The sequence below is a fragment of the Amia ocellicauda genome, chromosome 6 (genome assembly GCF_036373705.1).
Source record: "Amia ocellicauda isolate fAmiCal2 chromosome 6, fAmiCal2.hap1, whole genome shotgun sequence".
Classification (NCBI taxonomy): domain Eukaryota; kingdom Metazoa; phylum Chordata; class Actinopteri; order Amiiformes; family Amiidae; genus Amia; species Amia ocellicauda.
In genome coordinates this window covers 38,429,573-38,455,810 of record NC_089855.1, presented here as the reverse complement: position 1 = coordinate 38,455,810, position 26,238 = coordinate 38,429,573, and the positions used below count along the sequence as shown (strand labels likewise).

Genomic DNA, 26,238 nt, shown 5'->3' with positions numbered 1-26,238 from the left:
CACTTTGATGTAAACCAGTCCCACACTTTAAGGAAATCTGATAACTTTGGGAGGAGAGGTCTTCCTTAGATCAGTGCTTCAGCTCAGAACTAAAATGCTCTTATCAAAATACACCCATGATAATGCTACAAAACTGAGCCAGGAAATTACAGACCAATCAGTCTCACCTGCATTACTTGTAAAATGTTGGAAAAAATGATTAGACAGAAAATAGAGGAGCATCTTAGTGAAAACCATATTCTTGGAGATAGTCAACATGGGTTTAGACGAGGCAGATCATGTCTTACTAATTTATTAGAATTTTTTGAACATGCAACTGCAGTTGTAGATCAGGTGAAAGAATATGATATGATATACTTAGATTTCCAGAAAGCTTTTGATAAGGTTCCACACCAAAGACTGATCCTCAAATTGGAAGCTGTAGGCATTCAGGGTAATGTAAGTAGATGGATTATGAACTGGTTGATGTATAGGAAACAGAGGGTGTCGATTAGAGGAGTCGCTTCTAACTAGAGTGATGTTGTTAGTGGAGTTCCACAGGGATCAGTACTAGGGCCTTTGCTGTTTCTAATCTATATTAATGATCTGGACTCTGGGATAGTTAGCAAACTTGACACATTTGCAGATGATACTTAAATAGGTGGCTCAGCAGATACAATCTTGGCAGCACAGGCTATTCAAAGGGACTTTGATATTCAGTTGTGGGCCGACACCTGGCAAATGAAATTCAATGTGGACAAGTGCAGGGTAATACATGCAGGTAACAAAAATGTCCACTATAATTACACTATGGGAGGTACAGATCTAGATGAAGTAATGCATGAGAAAGATCTAGGAGTCTATGTGGACTCCTCACTTTCTCCATCCAAACAATGTGGGGAAGCAATAAAAAAGGCAAACAGAATGCTAGGGTATATTGTAAAAAGTGTAGAATTTAAAACAAGGGAAGTAATGTTAAGACTGTACAATGTGCTAGTTAGACCTCATCTGGAATACTGTGTACAGTTCTGGGCACCACAGGATATTGCTGCTCTAGAGGCAGTTCAGAGGAGAGCAACCAGACTTATTCCAGGTCTGAAGGGAAAGTCCTACTCGGAGAGACTGAGGTAACTGAACCTTTTCATCCTGGAACAGAGGAGACTACGTGGGGACTTGATCCAAGTCTTAAAAATTATGAAAGGCACCGACCACATCAAACCAGAGGAGCTTTTCCAGATCAGCAGGGACACACGCACCCGGGGACACAAATGGAAATTGCGCTTCAAGGCATTCAAAACGGAAAACAGGAGACACTTCTTTACACAGAGAGTAGTCACAATCTGGAACAAACTCCCCAGCGATGTGGTAGAAGCTGAAAGTTTGGGAAAACTGGATAGGATCCTTGGATCACTTTGATATTAATGGACACCAAACGAGCACGATGGGTCGAATGGCCTCCTCTCGTTTGTAAACTTTCTTATGTTCTTATAGCATAAAACTGCTCTCTTCCGTTTTAGGTAAACAACCCGATTAGAACTACCATAGCACAGTCATCAACCCTGCAATGCACTGTTCTTCAACACCCCATACAATAATCCACACTATTTTATGTGCAAATACGCATTTGTACAGAAAGGCAAGCAATACATATATGCAAACATACACATTGTGCAAAAGCAGTAAGCAATAAATATATAATGTACAAACATACGCAGTGTGCAAATAAGTCCAACAGCTCATTATAACTTCCAGATAGAGACAAACACACACAAGAACACCACAGGCAACCAGGCAGTTAAATATATAAAGTCCCAATGAAAAGTCCACCAAAGAAACAATTCTTTAACTTTTCAGATGAACGATCAACAGTTCATAATGCACTTCATCCTAGCGTCCTGGTTAACAATAACGACATCCCACGGTGATCCAGTAAACGAGGAAGTCATCCCAATCCTATACAAACCAATTTTGTATTCGATTAACTCCAACCTCAATCGCAACTAAAGAAGTCGTATGAAGTCACCGATATCCCTACAAAGTAATCAAATGTTCATTAAACCCATTCGATGTCTTCTGGAACAGTCTCTATCCCTTAAAAAAATGTCCTTTGTGTCCACCAAAGTCCAAAATGAACAAATGTTCGACACAATTAAAATTCCTTCTGCTCGCTGGTTCCATTTGCATTTAAAATAACCCACTCTAATGCTCAACTTCCTCTCTCGCCTCCCCTTCCGGCCTGGCTCCCAGGCGGCTACAATACTACTGGGGTTTTTACCTACGGTACAAAGGCAGGGTGTTGGAATGCTTTTGGTCCATTCGAAAGGAAATAACAGCTTTCCTACTACAACTCAAGAGTCAGAAGGCAACACAGTTTTCACTTGTTTTGGAAGACAAGAGCAAAATGGATATTGTTGCTTTTTTGGTAGACATCACATCACACCTTAATTAGCTCCAGGGCAAGAACAATTCAGTTTGTGATTTGATGACAGCTGTCCGCTCCTTCCATAGTAAACTGGAAGTGTTCAAGGAGACTGTGCACACTTCCCAAAAGTGCAGGAACAGATTCAGGGTGAGAGGGATGTTTCTCCTCATGTTGACTTCATAGATAAGCTGATTGGAAACTTCAGAAATCGGGTCCGTTTCGTAATCATTTGGATGAGAATGCGTGCAGTTTTATGCAATAATTAAAAATAATTTGTTTCTGCGAGCCCAGTGTCCCAAAATCATGTTCACTTGGTACCTGAATCGGACGTATTTTCTTGCACTCGGCATCCAATATGCATTTATATACACTGCTCAAAAAAATTAAGGGAACACGTAATCATCACAGTATAACACCAAGTCAATTAAACTTCAAGGATATCAATCTGTCCAGTTAGGAAGCCTAAGTGATTGTGAATCAATGTCATTTGTTTTGGTGCAAATGAAAGTGACAACATGTGCTATGGAGAGGCAAAAGCATGACAACTGTGGAAGACCCCACCTGGGATTGAACCCATGACCCTCCACTTCAGAGTCCAGAGTCCAGAGCCCTAACCACTACTCCACACTTAGAGCTCCCTGTAGCAGCTCCATGGCTGTGCAACCTTGAGAAGTGCCCCTACACTCCATGGTTTTAAGAAATGTCTTAACTTTTTAAAAAAGCTTTTAAGGTTCTCTCTTAGTTGTAAGTTTTCTTTTTTTAAATACTCTAGAATTGCTAGTGTTGCTTGTTTGATCTTTGTCTGTTTTGATTGCTTGACTTGCTCTGGGTATGAAAAGAGTGCATTATAAATAAAATTGATTATTTGCTAATTATTATAATATTATTTTTGTAGTTGAGGAGTTAAATAAACAAACACTATTGCAAGAAACTGGAAAGGTTGAGTACTTTGTGCGGTTTTAACAGATCCAATGGGCAGTGTCCTTGATGGACAACTTTTCGGATGACGGACTACAAATGATATCGTATCCAGTGTACAACGAGCACTGCACACAACAAGCACACTGATATTAACATGCATTGGGAAACATTGTGAACAACTAAGCTTGTTTAATTAATAAACACGTCAGCAATATAGCACGGTATAGTTTTCTGAAAGGTTTATGATTGTCATTGTGTCATTAGAGCGGTAGACTTTCAAATAGCTGCACCAGTGAGGGACAAGCCGGTTTATGTAAATAGGAAACTCCTGCTTATTAATCGGATCAAAAAATCGGATCAGTGGAGCATGATCTTGATCTGCTTCATACAACCCCTTTTCATGATCCGGATCTAGTTAGCCTGGATCTGATCCTGTTAGTACAGGTGTTCAATAAGGCGTCGAAACCTGGGTTTTTCAACCACAGAAAGTGGTTGGTCCATTCAATTCAACAATTTTCTCTGTTATCAGGTTTGCTTTGTTGCTGTCTGGAAGGAGTTTCTCATAATTCTTCATTCTTTCCAACAATGTCTGTTGTTACGGAACACCTTTCTTCTTAGCAGCTGTTGCCTGTGTAAATTTATAATATTCCTTTCGATGAAACTTCCGTGCTTTATCAAGTTTGTCATGTTGAAGTTGCGAGCATTGCTACCACCCCTCGGAACACTAACATTGCATTGATTGCACTCTGCTGTTTTGTTTTTTTCCTCCATAAGCCTGAAATAACTCCACACCGCTGACATGACTCACTCGACTGTGTAGGCCATAAGCTGTAATTCTGAATGTGGCTAGAAATATGTATCCATTCCACCAACATAGGGACTACTTTCTCTCAGTGGTTTCTTGATCTCATATATCTTTGTATTGCACTTATATATATTTCATCCCTTTTCATGACCCCATAACTTATCTAACTATATATACACTCACCTAAAGGATTATTAGGAACACCTGTTCAATTTCTCATTAATACAATTATCTAACCAACCAATCACATGGCAGTTGCTTCAATGCATTTAGGGGTGTGGTCCTGGTCAAGACAATCTCTTGAACTCCAAACTGAATGTCTCAATGGGAAAGAAAGGTGATTTAAGCAATTTTGAGCGTGGCATGGTTGTTGGTGCCAGACGGGCCGGTCTGAGTATTTCACAATCTGCTCAGTTACTGGGATTTTCACGCACAACCATTTCTAGGGTTTACAAAGAATGGTGTGAAAAGGGAAAAACATCCAGTATGCGGCAATCCTGTGGGCGAAAATGCCTTGTTGATGCTAGAGGTCAGAGGAGAATGGGCCGACTGATTCAAGCTGATAGAAGAGCAACTTTGACTGAAATAACCACTCGTTACAACCGAGGTATGCAGCAAAGCATTTGTGAAGCCACAACACATACAACCTTGAGGCGGATGGGCTACAACAGCAGAAGACCCCACCGGGTACCACTCATCTCCACTACAAATAGGAAAAAGAGGCTACAATTTGCACAAGCTCACCAAAATTGGACAGTTGAAGACTGGAAAAATGTTGCCTGGTCTGATGAGTCTCGATTTCTGTTGAGACATTCAGATGGTAGAGTCAGAATTTGGCATAAACAGAATGAGAACATGGATCCATCATGCCTTGTTACCACTGTGCAGGCTGGTGGTGGTGATGTAATGGTGTGGGGGATGTTTTCTTGGCACACTTTAGGCCCCTTAGTGCCAATTGGGCATCGTTTAAATGCCACGGCCTAGCTGAGCATTGTTTCTGACCATGTCCATCCCTTTATGACCACCATGTACCCATCCTCTGATGGCTACTTCCAGCAGGATAATGCACCATGTCACAAAGGTCGAATCATTTCAAATTGGTTTCTTGAACATGACAATGAGTTCACTGTACTAAACTGGCCTAAATGCCAGGAAGACTTTTACATACAACATAAAGCGAAATGTAAAAGTACACTTTGTGCAATATCTCAAAGGTACAATTGAAACTTCATCATACTTTAGTCTTCTATGTATACTTGTTTAAAGTTTTAAATGAACTGCCTGCTAATCTATTAATCATTATAACTACCTTTAGAAATACTAATTATCTTAATCATGAGTTCAATAAAATGCAATATAGTTGTACTGCAGAACTTGCTGAAAACAAGTCCAACTTATAATACAAATAATGCAAAGAGTTATCATATCAATTGTATAATAAACTGATTTAATTATATGTATGTATGTATATATATATATATATATATATATATATATATATATATATAGTTGTTACAAGTTTATAGGTCATAGGATTTAACAATTTTGCAGGGCAAAATGATCAGCAAGTTTAAGGTTGAGCCAGTGATCATTAGAATGAACACAATCATTAATCAGTGTCACTTTCATCTGTTTCAATCTGAAAATTTAATAATCATCAGAATCAAGGAAAAAATCCTCTTTTCACAATCCACACATTGCTGGCATTATTTTTATTGCAGTACTTGTGTTCTTTAAAATGTAAAAGATGTATTTTAAATTTCAAGTTTAATAAAATACGTATAAACTGTTTTATGTGTCAATAATCATTAGTCATTAGCCCTATTTTAAACACACACCCTCCTCCTCATCTCTCTTTCTCTGAAACACTTTCTGTTCCCTATCTGCATCTTTTTTATTTTAAGATCATCAGGTAATACCCAAAGTTACACAATTGTGTAATATGTTATTTTGTTAAATGTTAATATACCAACAGGCGACTACTTCAAATAAATGCTTCAAGTATAACAAAACTTACATTGAGCGACCGCCCACAACAAATATTCACCTGGTGTTTTCCACATTACGTTCACATGCCGGTATTACTGGAATATTAGATTTCAGTTTTCCTTCACACCTACTGCAAAAAGTCTGAGCCTTCTTTCTGTGCAGAATGAGGACAGTCTGCGCGAGGTGACCACACCCAGTGTTCACTAGCCGACAGAGTGATACATTAAGAACACATAGAACATAAGAAAGTTTACAGACGAGAGGAGGCCATTCGACCCATTGTGCTCATTTGGAGTCCATTAATAACAGTGATCCAAGGATCCTATCCAGTCTATTTTTAAATGTTCCCAAACTTTCAGCATCTACCACATTGCTGGGAAGTTTGCTCCAGATTGTGGCTACTCTCTGTGTGAAGATGTGTCTCCCTCTTTCGGTTTTGAATGCCTTGAAGCCCAATTTCCATTTGTGTCCCCGGGTGCGTGTGTCTCTGCTGATCTGGAAAAGCTCCTCTGGTTTGATGTGGTCTAGTTCTATTCCTCCCATATTGTAATTATAGTGGACATTTTTGTTACCTGCATGTAATACCTTGCAATTGTCCACATTGAATTTCATTTGCCAGGTGTCGGCCCACAACTGAATATTATCTAAGTCCCTTTGAATAACCTGTGCTGTCGAGATTGTATCTGCTGAGCCACCTATTTCAGTATCATTTGTAAATCTGACAGGTTTGCTAACTATCCCAGAGTCCAGATCATTACATAAGAACATGCGTGTGTGCCTGCTGATCTGGAAAAGCTCCTCTGGTTTGATGTGGTCAATACCCTTCATGATTTTGAAGACATGAATCAACTCCCCACGTAGTCTTCTCTGTTCCAGGGTGAAAAGGTTCAGTTCCCTCAGTCTCTCCAAGTAGGACATTCTATTAATATAGAATAGAAAAAGCAAAGGCCCTAATACTGATCCCTGTGGAACTCCACTAACAACCTCACTCCAGTTAGAAGCGACTCCTCTAATCAACACCCTCTCTTTCCTATACATCACCCAGTTCATAATCCATCTACTTGCATTACCCTGAATGCCTGCAGCTTCCAATTTGAGGATCAGTCTTTGGTGTGGAACCTTATCAAAAACTTTTTGAAAATCTAAGTATATCATATCATGCTTTCACATGATCTACAGCTGCAGTTTCATGTTCCAAAAATTGTAATAGATTAGTAAGACATGATCTGCCTTGTCTAAACCCATGCTGATTATCTCCAAAAATATGGTTTTCATTAAGATGCTCCCCAATTTTCTGTCTAATAATTTTTTCCAACATTTATAAAGTGATGTAGGTGAGACTGATTGGTCTGTAATTTCCTGGCTCAGTTTTGTCCCCTTTCTTGTGGATTGGTATGACATTTGCTGTCTTCCAGTCAGTTGGCACATCCCCTGTTCTAAGTGTCATTTGGAATAATCGCGTTAGCGGCCTATAAAGAATTTCCCTAATTTCTTTAAGTACTGTTGGAAGTATACCATCTGGCCCAGGTGATTTGTTTGTTTTTAATTCTGCTAGTCCCTGTAGTACCTCCTCCTCATTTATCCTGATCTCTCTTAGTGTTTGACTGCACTGATTGTTAACCTGTGGCATGTTATCTGTTTTTTCTTTTGTAAAAAGCTTGCATTTAAACTTTATTTGCTATTCTGATTTAAATACAAAATTATAACCCAAAAATAATTTGCCACTCATATTTATATACTTATTTGAATATTACACTTAAAAATTTCACTCTAAACAAAACTATCTTTTTTTTATTGTGTTACAGAATTCCACACTTAATACATTTAAATTAAATTATAAAACAGTAATTTATTTAAATGGTTAATTTGTTTTGTAGCGATGTGCATTGCCAAAATACTGTTCACTTTTAAGACTTAAATGCTAATGGTTAGTTTCTTTAATTAGTGTTACTGTATTTCAGCTGCTGTGTTTCTGTGGAGTTTTCTGTGCTTTAAAGCACTTTCACAGTTTAATTACACTAGATTGACCTTCTAGTAGATGTCGCAACTCTGAGCATGGAACGTTTAACCTCAATGGAGTATAAAACTTCGAAGCGTGTAATATTACTCTATGATTATAACTGGCTATTAAATCAATCGTACATGAGAAAACATCAATATACCTAATGTATAAAAAAAATACAATTATTTAAGACATTTCAAACATTATCTTGTTCACCTTAGTTGTTTTCCCCTCTTACCAGTATCTTAGAAATGCACCTCGTGTTGGTCATGTTTCTGGTGCTGCAGTAGCCATTTTTTCCACCAGGCAGCATCGAAAATTTCGATTGCACCCATTCTTTGAGAGGCTCGGACAGGCACTAGTACTCTGATTTGACAAGCAAACCTCCACTCGATTTAAAATAGACATATTTACCAATCTTTGGTATTGGTAAATCCATTTTGAAAAATTTAGAACACGATACTTTAATTCCATTTCCTGAGTGTTTTTGAAAGCTAAATAAATTAGGATCTGTCTAATTTATAAAGGGTAGATTATGGATCTATGCCATATCCTAGGATCTTGACCATATATTGTACTAAACCTATAGTGTTGCACATGATCATGTGGTATTGTGTGGATAAACATGCTACAGTAGTTCCTTGAAGGAAGAATAACAAGGAAATAAGGGAGGAAACCGGCGGAATAGCTGACTCATTATTTCCACATTGAATGCCTCTATAAAACAGGGAAGCAATGAGCTTCCTATTGTTGGGTAGGCATGAGGCGAGCCTGGAGGAGGATGTGCAGGAGAGTATTGAGAGAGTGAGTACAGAAGAAGGTGTGGCTTCACAAATGCTTTGCTGCATACCTCGGTTGTAACGAGTGGTTATTTCAGTCAAAGTTGCTCTTCTATCAGCTTGAATCAGTCGGCCCATTCTCCTCTGACCTCTAGCATCAACAGGGCATTTTCGCCCACAGGACTGCCGCATACTGGATGTTTTTCCCTTTTCACACCATTCTTTGTAAACCCTAGAAATGGTTGTGCGTGAAAATCCCAGTAACTGAGCAGATTGTGAAATACTCAGACCGGCCCGTCTGGCACCAACAACCATGCCACACTCAAAATTGCTTAAATCACCTTTCTTTCCCATTGAGACATTCAGTTTGGAGTTCAGGAGATTGTCTTGACCAGGACCACACCCCTAAATGCATTGAAGAAACTGCCAGGTGATTGGTTGGTTAGATAATTGCATTAATGAGAAATTGAACAGGTGTTCCTAATAATCCTTTAGGTGAGTGTGTATATATATATATATATATATATATACACACACACACACACACGTTACAAGTCTAGCAATGCAGATCGATATTCACAAGCTTATTTATTTCAGAGGATGCAGAGGCATTCACAGCTTCACATCTGTACACAACACATTCAGAGCGAATTACATTTCAAAGTGTCCGGCTTCTATGATGTAAATTGACAATTTATTTGATGCATAATTCAAGTCCATCACTCGTTTAATCGTTTGCATACAATCCACTCGTATTGAGTCTTTACTTTACTGAGTCAATACAGTCCTGCTGAGCACTCACAGACATAGAAAGAAAAGAAAAACAAACTTATTTTCAAAATTCCACAAAACTGGAAGTAAATGATATCTCATCATATTAAACAAAACATAAATAGATCTTAGTTTAAGTAATATTAATCTTATATATAAAATTATAAACGTTTGTCGTAAAACAACCAGGGCCTGAGCCTTCCCGCTATTTTACAAAGAAAGCTTAAAAAATAAATATGCGCATTTATCCATCAAATATGACGAACGTAACTTTTGTAACACAATATTAATAGTTACTTTAAGGAATTAACAATATTTATCCATCAATTATGACGAACGTAAACGTAACACAATATTAATCGTTACTTTAAGGAATTAACAATATTTAACCTGAGAAACTAAATAAAAACAAGGGTCATTACCTGTAAACATGCAGTTTCCAGTGAAGCGTAACGGAGGGAAATTCCCTGAACTCTCCTCTTAAAGCGACAGCGCCACCACACATGCGCACTTATACCACAGCTGCAATATGTACACAGAAGTGCATCTCTTTAGAAATTACACAAACAACTAATGTGTTTAAAGTTAAATTTATACAATTTCTATGTATTTGTGCTTATTTTGGGAACTCATAGCAAAATCACTTTCCTCTGCACAATTTATTTGAACTATTAAAGACAAACTATCAAAATGAATAGCAAGATGTACACTTGCCATCATCTGTTTTAATCTATGCAAGCTAACACAACAAAACGAACACAAGAAGCAAATCAATGAGGGGAATATTAAATAGCAGTCATTTACCCACAAACCTTTAAATTCACGTTACATGTATTATAAGTATATGCATATTAAAATCACAATTCTCTTGAACATAGTCAGTTAAAATTAAATGATCCACTTACATACCTCAGCTTGTAATCACACCAGCTACAGTCCTTTGGCTTTCTTAGGCTTTCTTTGGCTTTCTTAGTAATCTCCAAAAGTCCAACTCTTTTATTTCTTATGGGGGTGTTTGTGAAAACCTGCTTTAAAGGCAATTGTTTGCTAAATATGCTAAATATTATACAGGGTTAGAGAGAAGACGTGTGTGTGTGTGTGTGTGTGTGTGTGTGTGTGTGTGTGTGTGTGTGTGTGTGTGTTTAAAATTGAAATAGCCTTTTCAGTCAGAATACCAGAATGAAATTTAAATGAACTTGTCCAGTTGGAAGTACTCTAAATCTTGTCACACATCTGACTAAAGCACTCTGCTCAGCACGTCTTTTCCGTTTTTCAGGCAATTGACATCACAATGATATACTATATACAAAATATTGAAAATAAAGTAACCACCAACATTACCTTAAAATTTATTAGATGGCTACAAAAGAGGGGAATTGAGCAATACTTCAGAATACCTGGCAATGTAATGAGAAACATACAAATAGAACACAATGATATACTATATAATAGAATAGACTTCGAGCCAAAACATATCACAATTCAAAGATGCGTCAGTAAAAATTATTTATAAATGTGTAGCGTAAGGTACACTTATAAATTTCAATTAAAGAAGTGAATTTATAGTATCACCTTATCACGAATCCTGGAATCTTGTAGAACTCAATTTCTGTAATAATTGGACGCAGACACCAATTCCAAAGATATAAATTGTCAGATTTATTCAAAAACAAAGACTAAATGTAGCACTACACTAATTATACAAAAGGGAAAAACTAATTAAAATTCAACTCTAGATCAACAAATCAAAGACAAATCACTTCCGTGACCAAATCAAAGCCCATGGGATCGCATATGATAACACACAAATCGTTAAACAAAAAAGGTTATAAACACATTGACTACAATACCAGTTAGTAAGACGAAGGTGAGTCTCTCATTAGTATTGTTAGTCAGACATTAAATAACTACGCAGGTTAGTATTTATGTCAGGTAACTTCTCGTTATATATATATCAGTCTCATTTACGTTTAGGTGCCGAGAAAGATCCTATCATTACTTGTTACCACAATTTCCCTTAACTGATTATTATTCAATGATTAAGGATAGGCAGGGCCACCTATAATCTGGTGTCTATTAACTTGTGTCAATTTCAGACTAAACAGTTAAACAGGAATGAGAAGATATTTCTCGGCGTTGACAGATTTTATTTCTAAAATTCTCAACAAAACAGTTTAATGCAACACACATTTATATTTAAGAATACTAAATGATATTACACATTCTAGAGTTATGAATCACAGATTAACATTTCTAATTGATTTCTCAAATGTCATGAATCACAAACTCCAAACTGTTAAATTTATCTGAACTTCGTCGCAGAGAGGCCTCTCTGGCTTCGGGTTCAGATAATAGCACACGGCACGAGGTCCGTGTGGTTTGGAACAAAGGCAGTCCGGTTCGGCTTTGTCCAAGAACTTCCACTCAGTCGATGCACCTGGAAGTTGGGGTTTCGCGAATGTAGAGTCTTTTCCAAACAGATTTTCCACTGGTTTGAAGGCTCCAAGGTTGTGCACAAAATCTTCTTTGTAAGCAGGGTTTCCACCGTAGTTACTTGAAGACAAAGTCTTTGAGGAAAGCAGGGCCCTGTTTGTTCCAAGGGTCAAGTTTCTTAAGACTCAAATAGCTATTTAAATGACTGAACACTTTCGTATTCAGTCGACTTAGTGAATTGTCCAGCTGTAAAACTCTACTGATCAGGTGGGCACAGGCGGGCAGCGCAGTCTGTAAAGTTCTTTATTTAATAAAGTCCTTTAAAAGAATTCTTCGTACGGCTCAATCTCCTTCTCCCAGTTTAACTCTTCTGTTGCCGGCAAAGACCTGGTTGGTTTCTGGTTCCGGTTCGGGCAACAGAGCTACAGGTTGAGCTGTGGCAGCGAGTTTCTGGTTCAGGTGAGAGAGAGAGAGTGGCCGTGCGCTGTCCTTTATACGCCTGTCAGATCAATAGATGATTGGTTCTTGAGTTTTTGAGATTGGATTTCAGTTTCAGCCCCCAGTGGGGGGCTTGATTTATGACTGATGTCAATCCATGCCATCTTTTGGAAATGCCGGTTGGCCCGGGTTCGTTGCTCTGTGTCTGGATTTCGGCTCTCGTCCATTTCAAAGAGTTTTTATTTCCTACAGGCCCCCTTCCCCAGACATTTCACAGCAGGATTCCAAACTATTTGGCCTATTCTCGGTGCCATCCTCCCAGACTGTCACTTTGATGTAAACCTGTCCCACGCTTTGAGGAAATCTGATAAGTTTGGGGGGAGAGGTCTTTTTTCGATCAGTGCTTCAGCTCAGAGCTAAAATGATCTTATCAAAATAACCCATCATAACGCTACAAATGGTACTTATAAACTTACCTTATAGGTAGAGCTATAACATATAATTATAGTATATGTAATTAAATAGCATTATAAAATGTCTAATAAATGGCATGGCAGATTATGATAATAGATTGATGTCGGTGTGAAAATGTCATGTTATAATACCTTTTATTAAGTATGTTATTAAATATAATGTGTTATAGCAAAAAAGTTTTGAATAAAAATGTCTAATAATCATATAACAATTAATAACATAATTAATAATGTGTTAATAGATTGTTTATAATGGAAACTTAAAATAAAGTGTCCTAAAGGATTATTAGGAACACCTGTTCAATTTCTCATTAATGCAATTATCTAACCAACCAATCATATGGCAGTTGCTTCATTGCATTTAGGGGTGTGGTCCTGGTCAAGACAATCTCCTGAACTCCAAACTGAATGTCTGAATGGGAAAGAAAGGTGATTTAAGCAATTTTGAGTGTGGCATGGTTGTTGGTGCCAGACGGGCCGGTCTGAGTTTTTCACAATCTGCTCAGTTACTGGGATTTTCACGCACAACCATTTCTAGGGTTTACAAAGAATGGTGTGAAAAGGGAAAAACATCCAGTATGCAGCAGTCCTGTGGGCGAAAATGCCTTGTTGATGCTAGATGTCAGAGGAGAATGGGCCGACTGATTGAAGCTGATAGAAGAGCAACTTTGACTGAAACAACCACTCGTTACAACCGAGGTATGCAGCAAAGCATTTGTGAAGCCACAACACGTACAACCTTGAGGTGGATGGGCTACAACAGCAGAAGACCCCACCGGGTACCACTCATCTCCACTACAAATAGGAAAAAGAGGCTACAATTTGCACAAGCTCACCAAAATTGGACAGTTGAAGACTGGAAAAATGTTGCCTGGTCTGATGAGTCTCGATTTCTGTTGAGACATTCAGATGGTAGAGTCAGAATTTGGCGTAAACAGAATGAGAACATGGATCCATCATGCCTTGTTACCACTGTGCAGGCTGGTGGTGGTGGTGTAATGGTGTGGGCGATGTTTTCTTGGCACACTTTAGGCCCCTTAGTGCCAATTGGGCATCGTTTAAATGCCACGGCCTACCTGAGCATTGTTTCTGACCATGTCCATCCCTTTATGACCACCATGTACCCATCCTCTGATGGCTACTTCCAGCAGGATAATGCACCATGTCACAAAGGTCGAATCATTTCAAATTGGTTTCTTGAACATGACAATGAGTTCACTGTACTAAACTGGCCCCCACAGTCACCAGATCTCAACCCCATAGAGCATCTTTGGGATGTGGTGGAACGGGAGCTTCGTGCCCTGGATGTGCATCCCACAAATCTCCATCAACTGCAAGATGCTATCCTATCAATATGGGCCAACATTTCTAAAGAATGCTTTCAGCACCTTGTTGAATCAGTGCCATGTAGAATTAAGGCAGTTCTGAAGGCGAACGGGGGTCAAACACAATATTAGTATGGTGTTCCTAATAATCCTTTAGGTGAGTGTATATATATATATATATATATATATTTACACCTGTTCTGAAAGGCCCCAGAGTCTGCAACTCCACTGAGCAAGAGGCACCACCAAGCAAGCGGCACCATGAAGACCAAGGAGCTCTCCAAACAGGTCAGGGACAAAGTTTTGGAGAAGTACAGATTAGGGTTGGGTTATAAAAAAATATCAGAAACTTTGAACATCCCACGGAGCACCATTTAAATCCATTATTAAAAAAATTAAAGAATATGGCACCACAACAAACCTGCTAAGAGAGGGCTGCCCAGAGAGGCAACAAAGAGACCAAAGATAACCCTGAAGGGGCTGCAAAGCTCCACAGCGGAGATTGGAGTATCTGTCCATAGGACCACTTTAAGCTGTACACTCCTCATAGCTGGACTTTACAGAAGAGTGGCCAGAAAAAAGCCATTGCTTAAAGAAAAAAGCAAACCCGTTTGCTGTTCGCCAAAAGGCATGTGGGAGACTCCCCAAACATATGGAAGAAGGTACAGATGAGACTAAAATTGAGCTTTTTGGCCATCAAGGAACACGCTATGTCTGGTGCAAACCCAACACTTCTCATCACCCTGAGAACACCATCCCCATAGTGAAGCATGGTGGTGGCAGCATCATGCTGTGGGGATGTTTTTCATCGGCAGGGACTGGGAAACTGGTCAGAATTGAAGGAATGATGGATGGTGCTAAACACAGGGAAATTCCTGAGGGAAACCTGTTTCAGTCTTCCAGAGATTTGAGACTGGGATGGAGGTTCACCTTCCAGCAGGAAAATGACCCTAAGCATACTACTAATGCAACACTTGAGAGATTTAAGGGGAAACATTTAAATGTCTTGGAATGGCCTAGTCAAAGCCCAGACCTCAATCCAAATGAAAATCTGTGGTATGACTTAAAGATTGAATTAATGTGATGTAATGTGATTGAATTTTACTTTGTTATTAGGCTACTTCCTTTGCCTTGATCTTCAAGGTTCTTTATCTTTTCCTTATTTGTTCACAAACCTGACAAATTCAATCTTATGTAGTCCTGATAGTTCCTAAAATATAAAAAAGCATGATAAATATCATAAACATTATGATTGGTATGAAATCATATTCCTCACAGGGATGTACCCAAAATACTATTTCTGAACAGGACGTTGACCAAGATCCCGTTCCTGAACAGGATTTTGACCAGGATCCCATTCCTGAACTGTTCCAGAACAGGGGATGTGCCAACTGACTGGAAGACGGCATATGTCATACCAATCCACAAGAAAGGGGACAAAACTGAGCCAGGAAATTACAGACCAATCAGTCTCATCTGCATTACTTGTGAAATGTTGGAAAGAATTATTAGACAGAAAATAGAGGAGCATCTTAATGAAAATGAGATAGTCAACATGGGTAACGCATGAGAAAGACCTAGGAGTTTACATGGACTTACCTTAGGGTATATTGTCAAATGTGTAGAATTTAAAACAAGGGAAGAAATGTTAAGACTGTACAATGCACTAGTTAGACCTCATCTGGAATACTGTTTACAGTTCTGGGCTTCACACTCCAAGAAAGATCGCTGCTCTAGAGACAGTTCAGAGGCGAGCAACCAGCCTTAACTCATATGTGAACGGGGTCATAGTTTTGAGGTGGCCCTGGGACAGGTGAAAACTCGTCCAGCTTTTTCACCTGGTCTAAATCTTTTGAGACGGCCTAAATGTAAATATGAACTCAATGGGTCCTAGGCCGGGTGAAAAGCGTCAGTGCGTGATGCAACCATGCCCCCAGAGACTCAAATGTCTGTTTCAAAGGAGACGGTGCTTCTCACTAGCATTTCCAAAATCTGGAGATAATTCCAGGCCCGGGTTTTTAGAGTTTAACATTTATAAACCCGCGGTCCCCGGGACACCCGGGCTTGATGACAAATTTCATAGGCATATAAATAGGAAAAATAAGCAATATGGAAACAGAATTAAGTAAAAAAAACACTAAGTTCACTCTAAACTTTTCTGATGGCGCCTCTCTCTCTCTCAAATGCCATTATACAACATTTTCAGCACAGCGTATGCGCCACGGTACCTTGCAGGCACACGCCTCAGCCTGTCAGACACATAAAATATATTAGTTGACTGAACTCCTGAAATCTTAGTTTTTTCCCCATTATTTTATTCATTAAACTAGAACCCCTGGCCATATCAACAAAGGTAATAGTAAATAAGTTGAAGAAACCCTGTTGAATTGACGAAAACGGCAGTGCAGGAGTTGTGTTGCAAATGGAAAAGAAGTCTTTTATTCGTGCCGGCCCGGAAGAAGAAGAACAGAGCGAACGCGATCAGCAGAGGGCAGTGTCCCAGTTGTGCATGTGGATTGGCACAGCCCTCGCTTCTCTACTTCTTCTTCCTCCTTTGGAGGGTGGAGTTACCAAGCATCGGGGCGACGTCACCGCTTCCTCCGCAAAGCATTCTGGGATGCACAAAGGACTGTGGGGGAGAGAGTGGTTTGACGTGTTTTGCATGTGGAACCAGACAAAGAGAAAAGTGGGTGTGCAGGGGGAGAGAAACAGACAGACAGAACTATACAAAATCATTTCACATATTCCATTCAAATAAATATATACAGTGAGGGAAAAAAGTATTTGATTCCCTGCTGATTTTTTACGTTTGCCCACGGACAAAGAAATGATCAGTCTATAATCTTAATGGTAGGTGTATTTTAACAGTGAGAGACGGAATAACAACAAAAAAATCCAGAAAAACGCATTTCAAAAAAGTTATAAATTGATTTGCATGTTAATGAGGGAAATAAGTATTTGACCCCTTCAACTTAGTACTTTGTGGCAAAACCCTTGTTGGCAATTACAGAGGTCAGACGTTTCTTGTAGTTGGCCACCAGGTTTGCACACATCTCAGGAGGGATTTTGTCCCACTCCTCTTTGCAGATCCTCTCCAAGTCATTAAGGTTTCGAGGCTGACATTTGGCAACTCGAACCTTCAGCTCCCTCCACAGATTTTCTATGGGATTAAGGTCTGGAGACTGTCTAGGCCACTCCAGGACCTTAATGTGCTTCTTCTTGAGCCACTCCTTTGTTGCCTTGGCTGTGTGTTTTGGGTTATTGTCATGCTGGAATATCCATCCACGACCCATTTTCAATGCCCTGGCTGAGGGAAGGAGGTTCTCACCCAAGATTTGATGGTACATGGCCCTGTCCATCGTCCCTTTGATGCGGTGCAGTTGTCCTGTCCCCTTAGCAGAAAAACACCCCAAAACATAATGTTTCCACCTCCATGTTTGACGGTGGGGATGGTGTTCTTGGGGTCATTCCTCCTCCTCCAAACACGGCGAGTTGAGTTGATGCCAAAGAGCTCGATTTTGGTCTCATCTGACCACAACACTTTCACCCAGTTCTCCTCTGAATCATTCAGATGTTCATTGGCAAACTTCAGACGGGCCTGTACATGTGCTTTCTTGAGCAGGGGGACCTTGCGGGCGCTGCAGGATTTCAGTCCTTCGCGGTGTACTGTGTTACCAATTGTTTTCTTGGTGACTATGGTCCCAGTTGCCTTGAGATCATTAACAAGATCCTGCCGTGTAGTTCTGGGCTGATTCCTCACCGTTCTCATGATCATTGAAACTCTACGAGGTGAGAGCTTGCATGGAGCCCCAGACCGAGGGAGACTGACAGTTATTTTGTGTTTCTTCCATTTGCGAATAATCGCACCAGCTGTTGTTACCTTCTCACCAAACTGCTTGACGATGGTCTTGTAGCCCATTCCAGCCTTGTGTAGGTCTACAATCTTGTCCCTGACATTCTTGGACAGCTCTTCGTTCTTGGCCATGGTGGAGAGTTTGGAATCTGATTGATTGATTGCTTCTGTGGACAGGTGTCTTTTATACAGGTAACGAGCTGAGATTAGGAGCACTCCCTTTAAGAGAGTACTCCTAATCTCAGCTCGTTACCTGTATAAAAGACACCTGGGAGCCAGAAATCTTGCTGATTGATAGGGGATCAAATACTTATTTCCCTCATTAACATGCAAATCAATGTATAACTTTTTTGAAATGCGTTTTTTTTTTGTTTGTTTTTTTGTTATTCTGTGTCTCACTGTTAAAATACACCTACCATTAAAATTATAGACTGATCATTTCTTTGTCAGTGGGCAAACGTACAAAATCAGCAGGGGATCAAATACTTTTTTCCCTCACTGTATATATATATTCATATACACTTGAATATTTATGCAGAGCTGATATGTCATTTATTGTATTTAAATTTGACAAGACCTCAGGTCTTTCATAAGTAAAATAATAAATGCCATTTTTGTGTCTGTATTTTATGTGGAGCTGACATTAAACACAAACTCAGTACTGCATTATTATTATTTATGAATTCACATAGTTATTATGTATTGATCATTTGTATGAACTGAAGCGACCTTGTAGAGCCCCAGCTGTTTGCAATACCTTGTTTGCATACATTTTGCAATTGGCTGATTAGCCGTTTTCTTCTTGTAGGAAGTAGAACCAAACCGAGCTTGGATCGGAACATTTTTCTTGAACTCCTCGTATTTTGCAATTTTGCTCAATTATATTGTTGGTTTTGCCCACAGGTTACTGAATGAATATTCCTGCTTCAATTTTCTCACCAAATGAAAAAATACACGAAAGTATACACAAAATGTTCACTTGCAACCTAATATATTCCACCCACTGACAGGTGCCATGATAACTAGATTATCAGTGTTATTCACTTCACCTGTCAGTGATCATAATGTTATGGCTGATCGGTGTATATTAATTTGATTCCCCATTGAACGCTGCTGCTAAACTGACACGGCTTGTCAACATGTATTTTTAAATCATAGTAGAAAGCTTCGGCTGCAAAGGGTTAAGATTACCATCAAAGAAAATATAGAAGCAATGAATATACAGCTTTTAAGAGACCACTCCAATTGCAGAAATGAATGTTAAGTGGTCTCTTATTTTTTTCCAGAGCTGTATATCAATATTAATACATTGTGATATAAATATATTGCATACCTAATGTCATGCGTAACTGGTTTGTTTTAGCAGATTTGTTAAATTTCCAGCATGCATTTCGTTTAGGCCTCCTTTTTAGCCGCATATGTGAACGTACTTAAGCCTCCTAAAAGCTCAAATGTGACCGGGTCAGAAACAAGACTACTAAATTTGAGGTGGCCCAGGGCCGGCCTAATAAATGTGAATGGGTTCTTATTCTAGGTTTGAAGGGAATGTCATATTCGGAGAGACTGAGTGAACTGAACCTTTTCACCCTGGAACAGAGAAGACTACGTGGGGACTTGATTCAAGTCTTCAAAATCATGAAAGGCATTGACCACATCAAACCAGAGGAGCTTTTCCAGATTTGCAGGGACACATGGACCTGGGGACACAAATGGAAATTGATCTTAAAGACAGAAAACAGGAGACACTTCTTCACACAGAGATTATTACAATCTGGAACAACTCCAGCGATATGGTTGAAGCTGACAATTTGGAACATTCAAGAATAGCATGGATGTAATATTTGGATTATTTAGTTATTAATGGAGACCAAATGAAGACAATGGTCGAATGGCCTCCTCTCATTTTTCTAACTTTGTTATGTTCTTGCTAACAAGGAATAGATGGAAGCATTGTTTAAAATGATAAATATTCTGTTGACCGATTGTCTAATACACTTTTCCTTTATGCCTGTTTCCCCTAAGGTCCTGGGATTTGAAGTTGACTCCATTAATTCGGTGCAGTTCTCCAATCATACAGGTACAGTGCCAACATATGAAGCAATGTTTTCTTCATCATCCAGCCTTACTGTAATTTTAGTAGTATTAGTGTTCAGTGGTATTTAATGCCTTTCTTATTAGAATAGGATGCATAACAATAATAATATGGTGTTTCCCCTACCATTATACTGGGGGTAGCTCATGAGTCGCCCCCCTTGAACGACATGAAAACAAAAAGTGTGAACAGCAAAAAAACTAACAAAAAACAAGAACTATAAAACACAAGTGTTACAGCTGGACAAATTTTATATATATAAATATTTTATACATATAAAGCTAACATATCATTAAGAGCCTTAAACACCCGTAATAACACTTTAAAGTCAATCATATGTAATAATGATGCTAGTACAGGGGTAATATGTTCCATTTTTGAATTATCATTTTTTCGTTAGCACTCTGGCTGCTGCATTTTTGCTGCTGCTGACAAGTCGGAGTTTATTTATAGTTGTCTTGGGGAGTCTAGTGAACAGTTTGTCAGGGACAATATTAACACCCAAACTCTTCACTTCAGACTTAATCTCTCTTTTCACACTTTTTAAACAATTTAGTTTCAAATGGATATTCCTTGCTAAGGTATTTAATTATTTTAGCACTTTTGTAATCTATAATAATAATAATAATAATAATAATACTAATAATAATAATAATCATCATCATCATCATCATCATCATCATTATACTTATATACTGCTTTTTTATCTTAGGCAACCAAAGCATTTTACACAACCACCATTGTATAGCACCCACCTGGATGATGCGATGGCAGCCATAGTGCGTCAGTACGCTCAGCACTCATCACCTACTCAGTGGGCAGACAAACAACTCAGACACTACAGTGAGGGAAATAAGTATTTGATCCCCTGCTGATTTTGTACGTTTGCCCACTGACAAAGAAATGATTAGTCTATAATTTTAATGGTAGGTGTATTTAAACAGTGAGAGACAGAATAACAACAAAAAAATCCAGAAAAACGCATTTCAAAAAAGTTATAAATTGATTTGCATGTTAATGAGTGAAATAAGTATTTGATCCCCTATCAATCAGCAAGATTTCTGGCTCCCAGGTGTCTTTTATACAGGTAATGAACTGAGATTAGGAGCACTCCCTTTAAGAGAGTGCTCCTAATCTCAGCTCGTTACCTGTATAAAAGACACCTGTCCACAGAAGCAATCAATCAATCAGATTCCAAACTCTCCACCATAGCCAAGACCGAAGAGCTGTCCAAGGATGTCAGGGACAAGATTGTAGACCTACACAAGGCTGGAATGGGCTACAAGACCATCGCCAAGCAGCTTGGTGAGAAGGTGACAACAGTTGGTGCGATTATTCGCAAATGAAAGAAACACAAAATAACTGTCAGTCTCCCTCGGTCTGGGGCTCCATGCAAGATCTCACCTCGTGGAGTTTCAATGATCATGAGAACGGTGAGGAATCAGCCCAGAACTACATGGGAGGATCTTGTTAATGATCTCAAGGCAACTGGGACCATAGTCACCAAGAAAACAATTGGTAACACAGTACGCCGCGAAGGACTGAAATCCTGCAGCGCCCGCAATGTCCCCCTGCTCAAGAAAGCACATGTACAGGCCCGTCTGAAGTTTGCCAGTGAACATCTGAATGATTCAGAGGAGAACTGGGTGAAAGTGTTGTGGTCAGATGAGACCAAAATCGAGCTCTTTGGCATCAACTCAACTCGCCGTGTTTTGAGGAGGAGGAATGCTGCCTATGACCCCAAGAACAACATCCCCACCATCAAACATGGAGGTGGAAACATTATGCTTTGGGGGTGTTTTTCTGCTAAGGGGACAGGACAACTGCACCGCATCAAAGGGATGATGGACGGGGCCATGTACCATCAAATCTTGGGTGAGAACCTCCTTCCCTCAGCCAGGGCATTGAAAATGGGTTGTGGATGGATATTCCAGCATGACAATGACCCAAAACACACAGCCAAGGCAACAAAGGAGTGGCTCAAGAAGAAGCACATTAAGGTCCTGGAGTGGCCTAGCCAGTCTCCAGACCTTAATCCCATAGAAAATCTGTGGAGGGAGCTGAAGGTTCGAGTTGCCAAACGTCAGCCTCGAAACCTTAATGACTTGGAGAGGATCTGCAAAGAGGAATGGGACAAAATCCCTCCTGAGATGTGTGCAAACCTGGTGGCCAACTACAAGAAACGTCTGACCTCTGTTATTGCCAACAAGGGTTTTGCCACCAAGTACTTAGTCGAAGGGGTCAAATACTTATTTCACTCATTAACATGCAAATCAATTTATAACTTTTTTGAAATGCGTTTTTTTGGATTTTTGATGTTGTTATTCTGTCTCTCACTGTTAAAATACACCTAGCATTAAAATTATAGACTGATCATTTCTTTGTCAGTGGGCAAACGTACAAAATGAGCAGGGGATCAAATACTTTTTTCCCTCACTGTACATGTTTAGGTGGTGCTGTTTATTAACACACCACACTCTCAGGCCGAACTCCTCCCTAGTGTCATAACCCTCCACGCTTTACTATCTGTCGTAAAATCCAATACCTTCATGCTTTATGGTACCTATCCCAAGTTCCCTTGTTTTTTTATACCAGAATACAATATTAACATTAATAGTCGTAATGAACTATAACCAATACATAACATTTCCCTGACCCAATGATTCACTTAAACTGGGAAGTTTGTAACAAAGTCTCTGAATCTCTGTGGGGCCCGTCGAACACGAACAGGTCTATTCAGGACACCACCCTTTCTGGGCTCTTCTGCTGTTGGTACTGGGTCAGAATTGGCATCAACAATCATTACTTGATCTGTAGATTCCATTGCTCCTCCCACTGGCACAGCCACCCTTACCAGCCTTCTGAAATGCCACCTGGAACCATCCTGTAGCCTGTACGTGGCTTCTCCCAGCCTTTTGAGTATTTGCAATGGAGCTGAAAACTGAGACTTCATTTTATGACCTCTTTTTGGCCTCTTGATTCTTACCCACTGGCCTTCTTTCAGATCTACCCTGTGTACATGTCGACTGTGATCTGTATATCTCTTTGCTGCTTGTTGTTTCTCAACCACTCTGCTCCTCACTCCAACCGGAACTGCTGAGGGTTGAGGCTGTCAAATCTGATCTAACAGCAATCGAATGTTCCTACCCACCATCAACATGGCTGGAGAGACTCCAGTGGTCGCGTGTGGAGTGGCCCTATAGTGTTAGCAGAGCTTTTGAGAATGTCTTTCCCTCCAGCATGTTGGTTCTTAGTCCATTTTTAATCGTTCTATTAAACCGCTCAACACCACCATTAGATTCAGGGTGATAACGTGAAGTAGTGACATGCTCAATAGCTTTACTCGTCAAATAGTGCTGAAACAAATGGGAGATAAACTGGGGTCCGTTATCTGTTATGACGGTTTGCGGCAGTCCCCATCTTGCCAACATGATGCAATCACTTCCGGCCATTTGGAATGTAGGTCGTAAACCACCAGAAGGAAATGTTGGTGAAATGGTGCTAAGTGGATCTCTCCACATATGTCAATCTGTAGCTTTTGCCGAGGCCCTGATAGCCAAACTACTGGCTGTAAAGGTGCTGCTTGTGGTTGGACTGATTTGCCGCACAGTAAACAGGCTTGACATGTCTTAACTAATGACTCGACTTGTAAGTCTATCTCTGGCCACCACACCAGTTCACGGCACTTCTGCTTCATGCGAACGATTCCAGGATGTCCCTCATGAGCCAGTTTCAGGACTCTTGAGCGAAGGGAGTTCGGGATGATTGTACACAGGCCCCGAGCCAAACACGCATCACCCAACATGTCAGTTCTTCTCTTACCTGGTGAAATGGTTTTAAGTGTTCTGGGACTTGTCGAGGTCATCCTGTCTGTATATATTGACATAGTTTTTGCAGAACACGATCCAACCTGGATTCTTGTTCCAAGTCTTGTTGAGTCACAATGGCAGCTAAAGCATTCTGGAGCATCGTCGCTAGTTTTACTTCCTCTGAATCTTCTCCCAATTTCGTTTGATCTGCTACAGACCTAGAAAGATGATCTGCCACTTGATTGAGTTGACCAGGCTTAAACTCTAATGTGAAATTGTATTGGAAGAGCTGATCAGACCTGTCCCAGATGTTGCCAGTGATGTAGTTAACACTTGGTGGTCTGTACGGAGGGTGAACTGACGTCCGTACAGATAAATGTGCCAATGCTCACATGCCCACACACAAGCCAGAGCCTCTTTTTCCCTGACTGAATACTTCTGTTCCATGGTGGACAAAACTCGCGTTGCAAAAGCTACTGGACGTTCCACCCCATCATGGGTCTGTGACAGGACAGCCCTGAGTGCTGTTGCTGATGCATCACACGTAACTATGGTGGGGCACACCAGAGAGAAATGAGCAAGAACAGGTGTTGAGGTCAGCTGATCTTTAAGTGCTTGAACGGCACGGACACAGACTGTAGTCCACTCCCATGGGACATCTTTCTGTAGTAGGGCACACAAGGGTGTTACATACGAAGGCATGAAACGCTAATAGTAGTTTGTCATGCCTAGGAAAAGAAAACCGAGTGGTATTCTGCAGTTCAGGAAGGTTTAGAATGGCTTTAATGTTAGACTGCAAAAGCTGAATGCCTGTCTTTGAGGGGCGGTGTCCCACAAATTAAACCTCTTCAACTCCAAATTTGCATTTGTCTTCATTCAGTGTCAGATTGAAGTTGCAGAGATGATTAAACACCTGTGTCAGCCTGGCATTGTGTACAGCTTGATGCAGACGAGAGCCCAAATGGCATACATTTGTATTGGAACACTCCCAGGTGGGTTACAAAAGCAGTCAGATTTCGGGTGGGGTTGTTGAGCATGGTTTTGGTGTAGACGTGTGAAGAGAGCTCCTGCGATATATATATATATATTATTTTTTCCAGCAAACAGGTTGTAGAACCGTCTCAGAAATAAGTGGAGAAGTCGCGGAGATAAAGCAAATAGAACTTTAATCGGGCCGGCTCGGAAGCTCCACTGTCAGAAATAATTCCTTAAGTGAGGCTTAATGTTTACAGACATGAGTACAACTTTTATAGGGAAAATGACATAACATCTTATGGCCGTTCATCCAATCAGAAGATACAGGTCCGGGTCCATTTACGATCTGTCCTCCCGTGAAGAGGTGATGGATACAAAAAGCAGATGTCCGTCTTGGTGTGCACTAGGAAGATGCGATCCCATGGTGGTCATTTATCTAGTGTCAATCGCTCATTAACAGAAACATTCCTGCCTTATCTGGAGAAACGATTAAGCCATAAACAAATTCACAGCAGACATCTGTAGGCTATTTCGGCACTGTATAATCTTTCATTACTGACGGGAGTTTCTAACAAATCGACCTTGTTGACCCTTTACTTGTCCTGCTAAATCGAATCTGGTACCAATGCTAGTACCAATACAAAACATTAAATAATTATCACAAAACACTTTCTTCAACTTCCTATACAGATTCTTCATTCCCTGCTGTTTGGCAATAGAGCAAAGCGGAAAGAAGCCAAAAAGTTATGTTTGTCAGTTACAAGCAAATCCCCTAAGGGGTTAGGAAGATTTGACGCTGCGTTTTCAGCTCCATCATCCCAACCCTTCCCCATGGGATGTATATGTGTGTACGGCAAGTGTAAGGGTGTCCCTGCTGTCGGGGAGAGCGATAAGTGTGTGCCCCTAAGTGTGGATGTACAGAATGTCCTGAAGGCGTCTCATGGAGCAGAGTGGCCTTTGTAATAGTATCTTTCCAATGCATCCTTTGGTTTTCCTTGAGTCATGAGGTTTATTGCCTTTGATACTAAATCCATTTGTCCTCAGTCACATGGAGCCTCCAGAACCAAGGGGATAGAATAAGATTTGTGTCAATGGGTGTGTGAGTTTTGCTCCTCCCGAGTGAGGGACGGTGTCGTTTAGTAGAAATTTAGAGAGAGTCTGCCAACGAGGGT

General features: G+C 40.0%; 1 protein-coding gene across 1 annotated transcript in view; it reads left to right on the top strand.

Annotated features, from left to right (window-relative positions):
• Positions 1-26,238, top strand: part of LOC136751457 (pyridoxal kinase) — a 141,483-nt gene that overhangs the window by 32,274 nt on the left and 82,971 nt on the right. Inside the window, exon 2 of the mRNA XM_066707084.1 lies at positions 20,213-20,267. Coding sequence (XP_066563181.1) covers positions 20,213-20,267 — 55 coding nt within the window. The remainder of the gene's footprint in view (positions 1-20,212; positions 20,268-26,238) is intronic.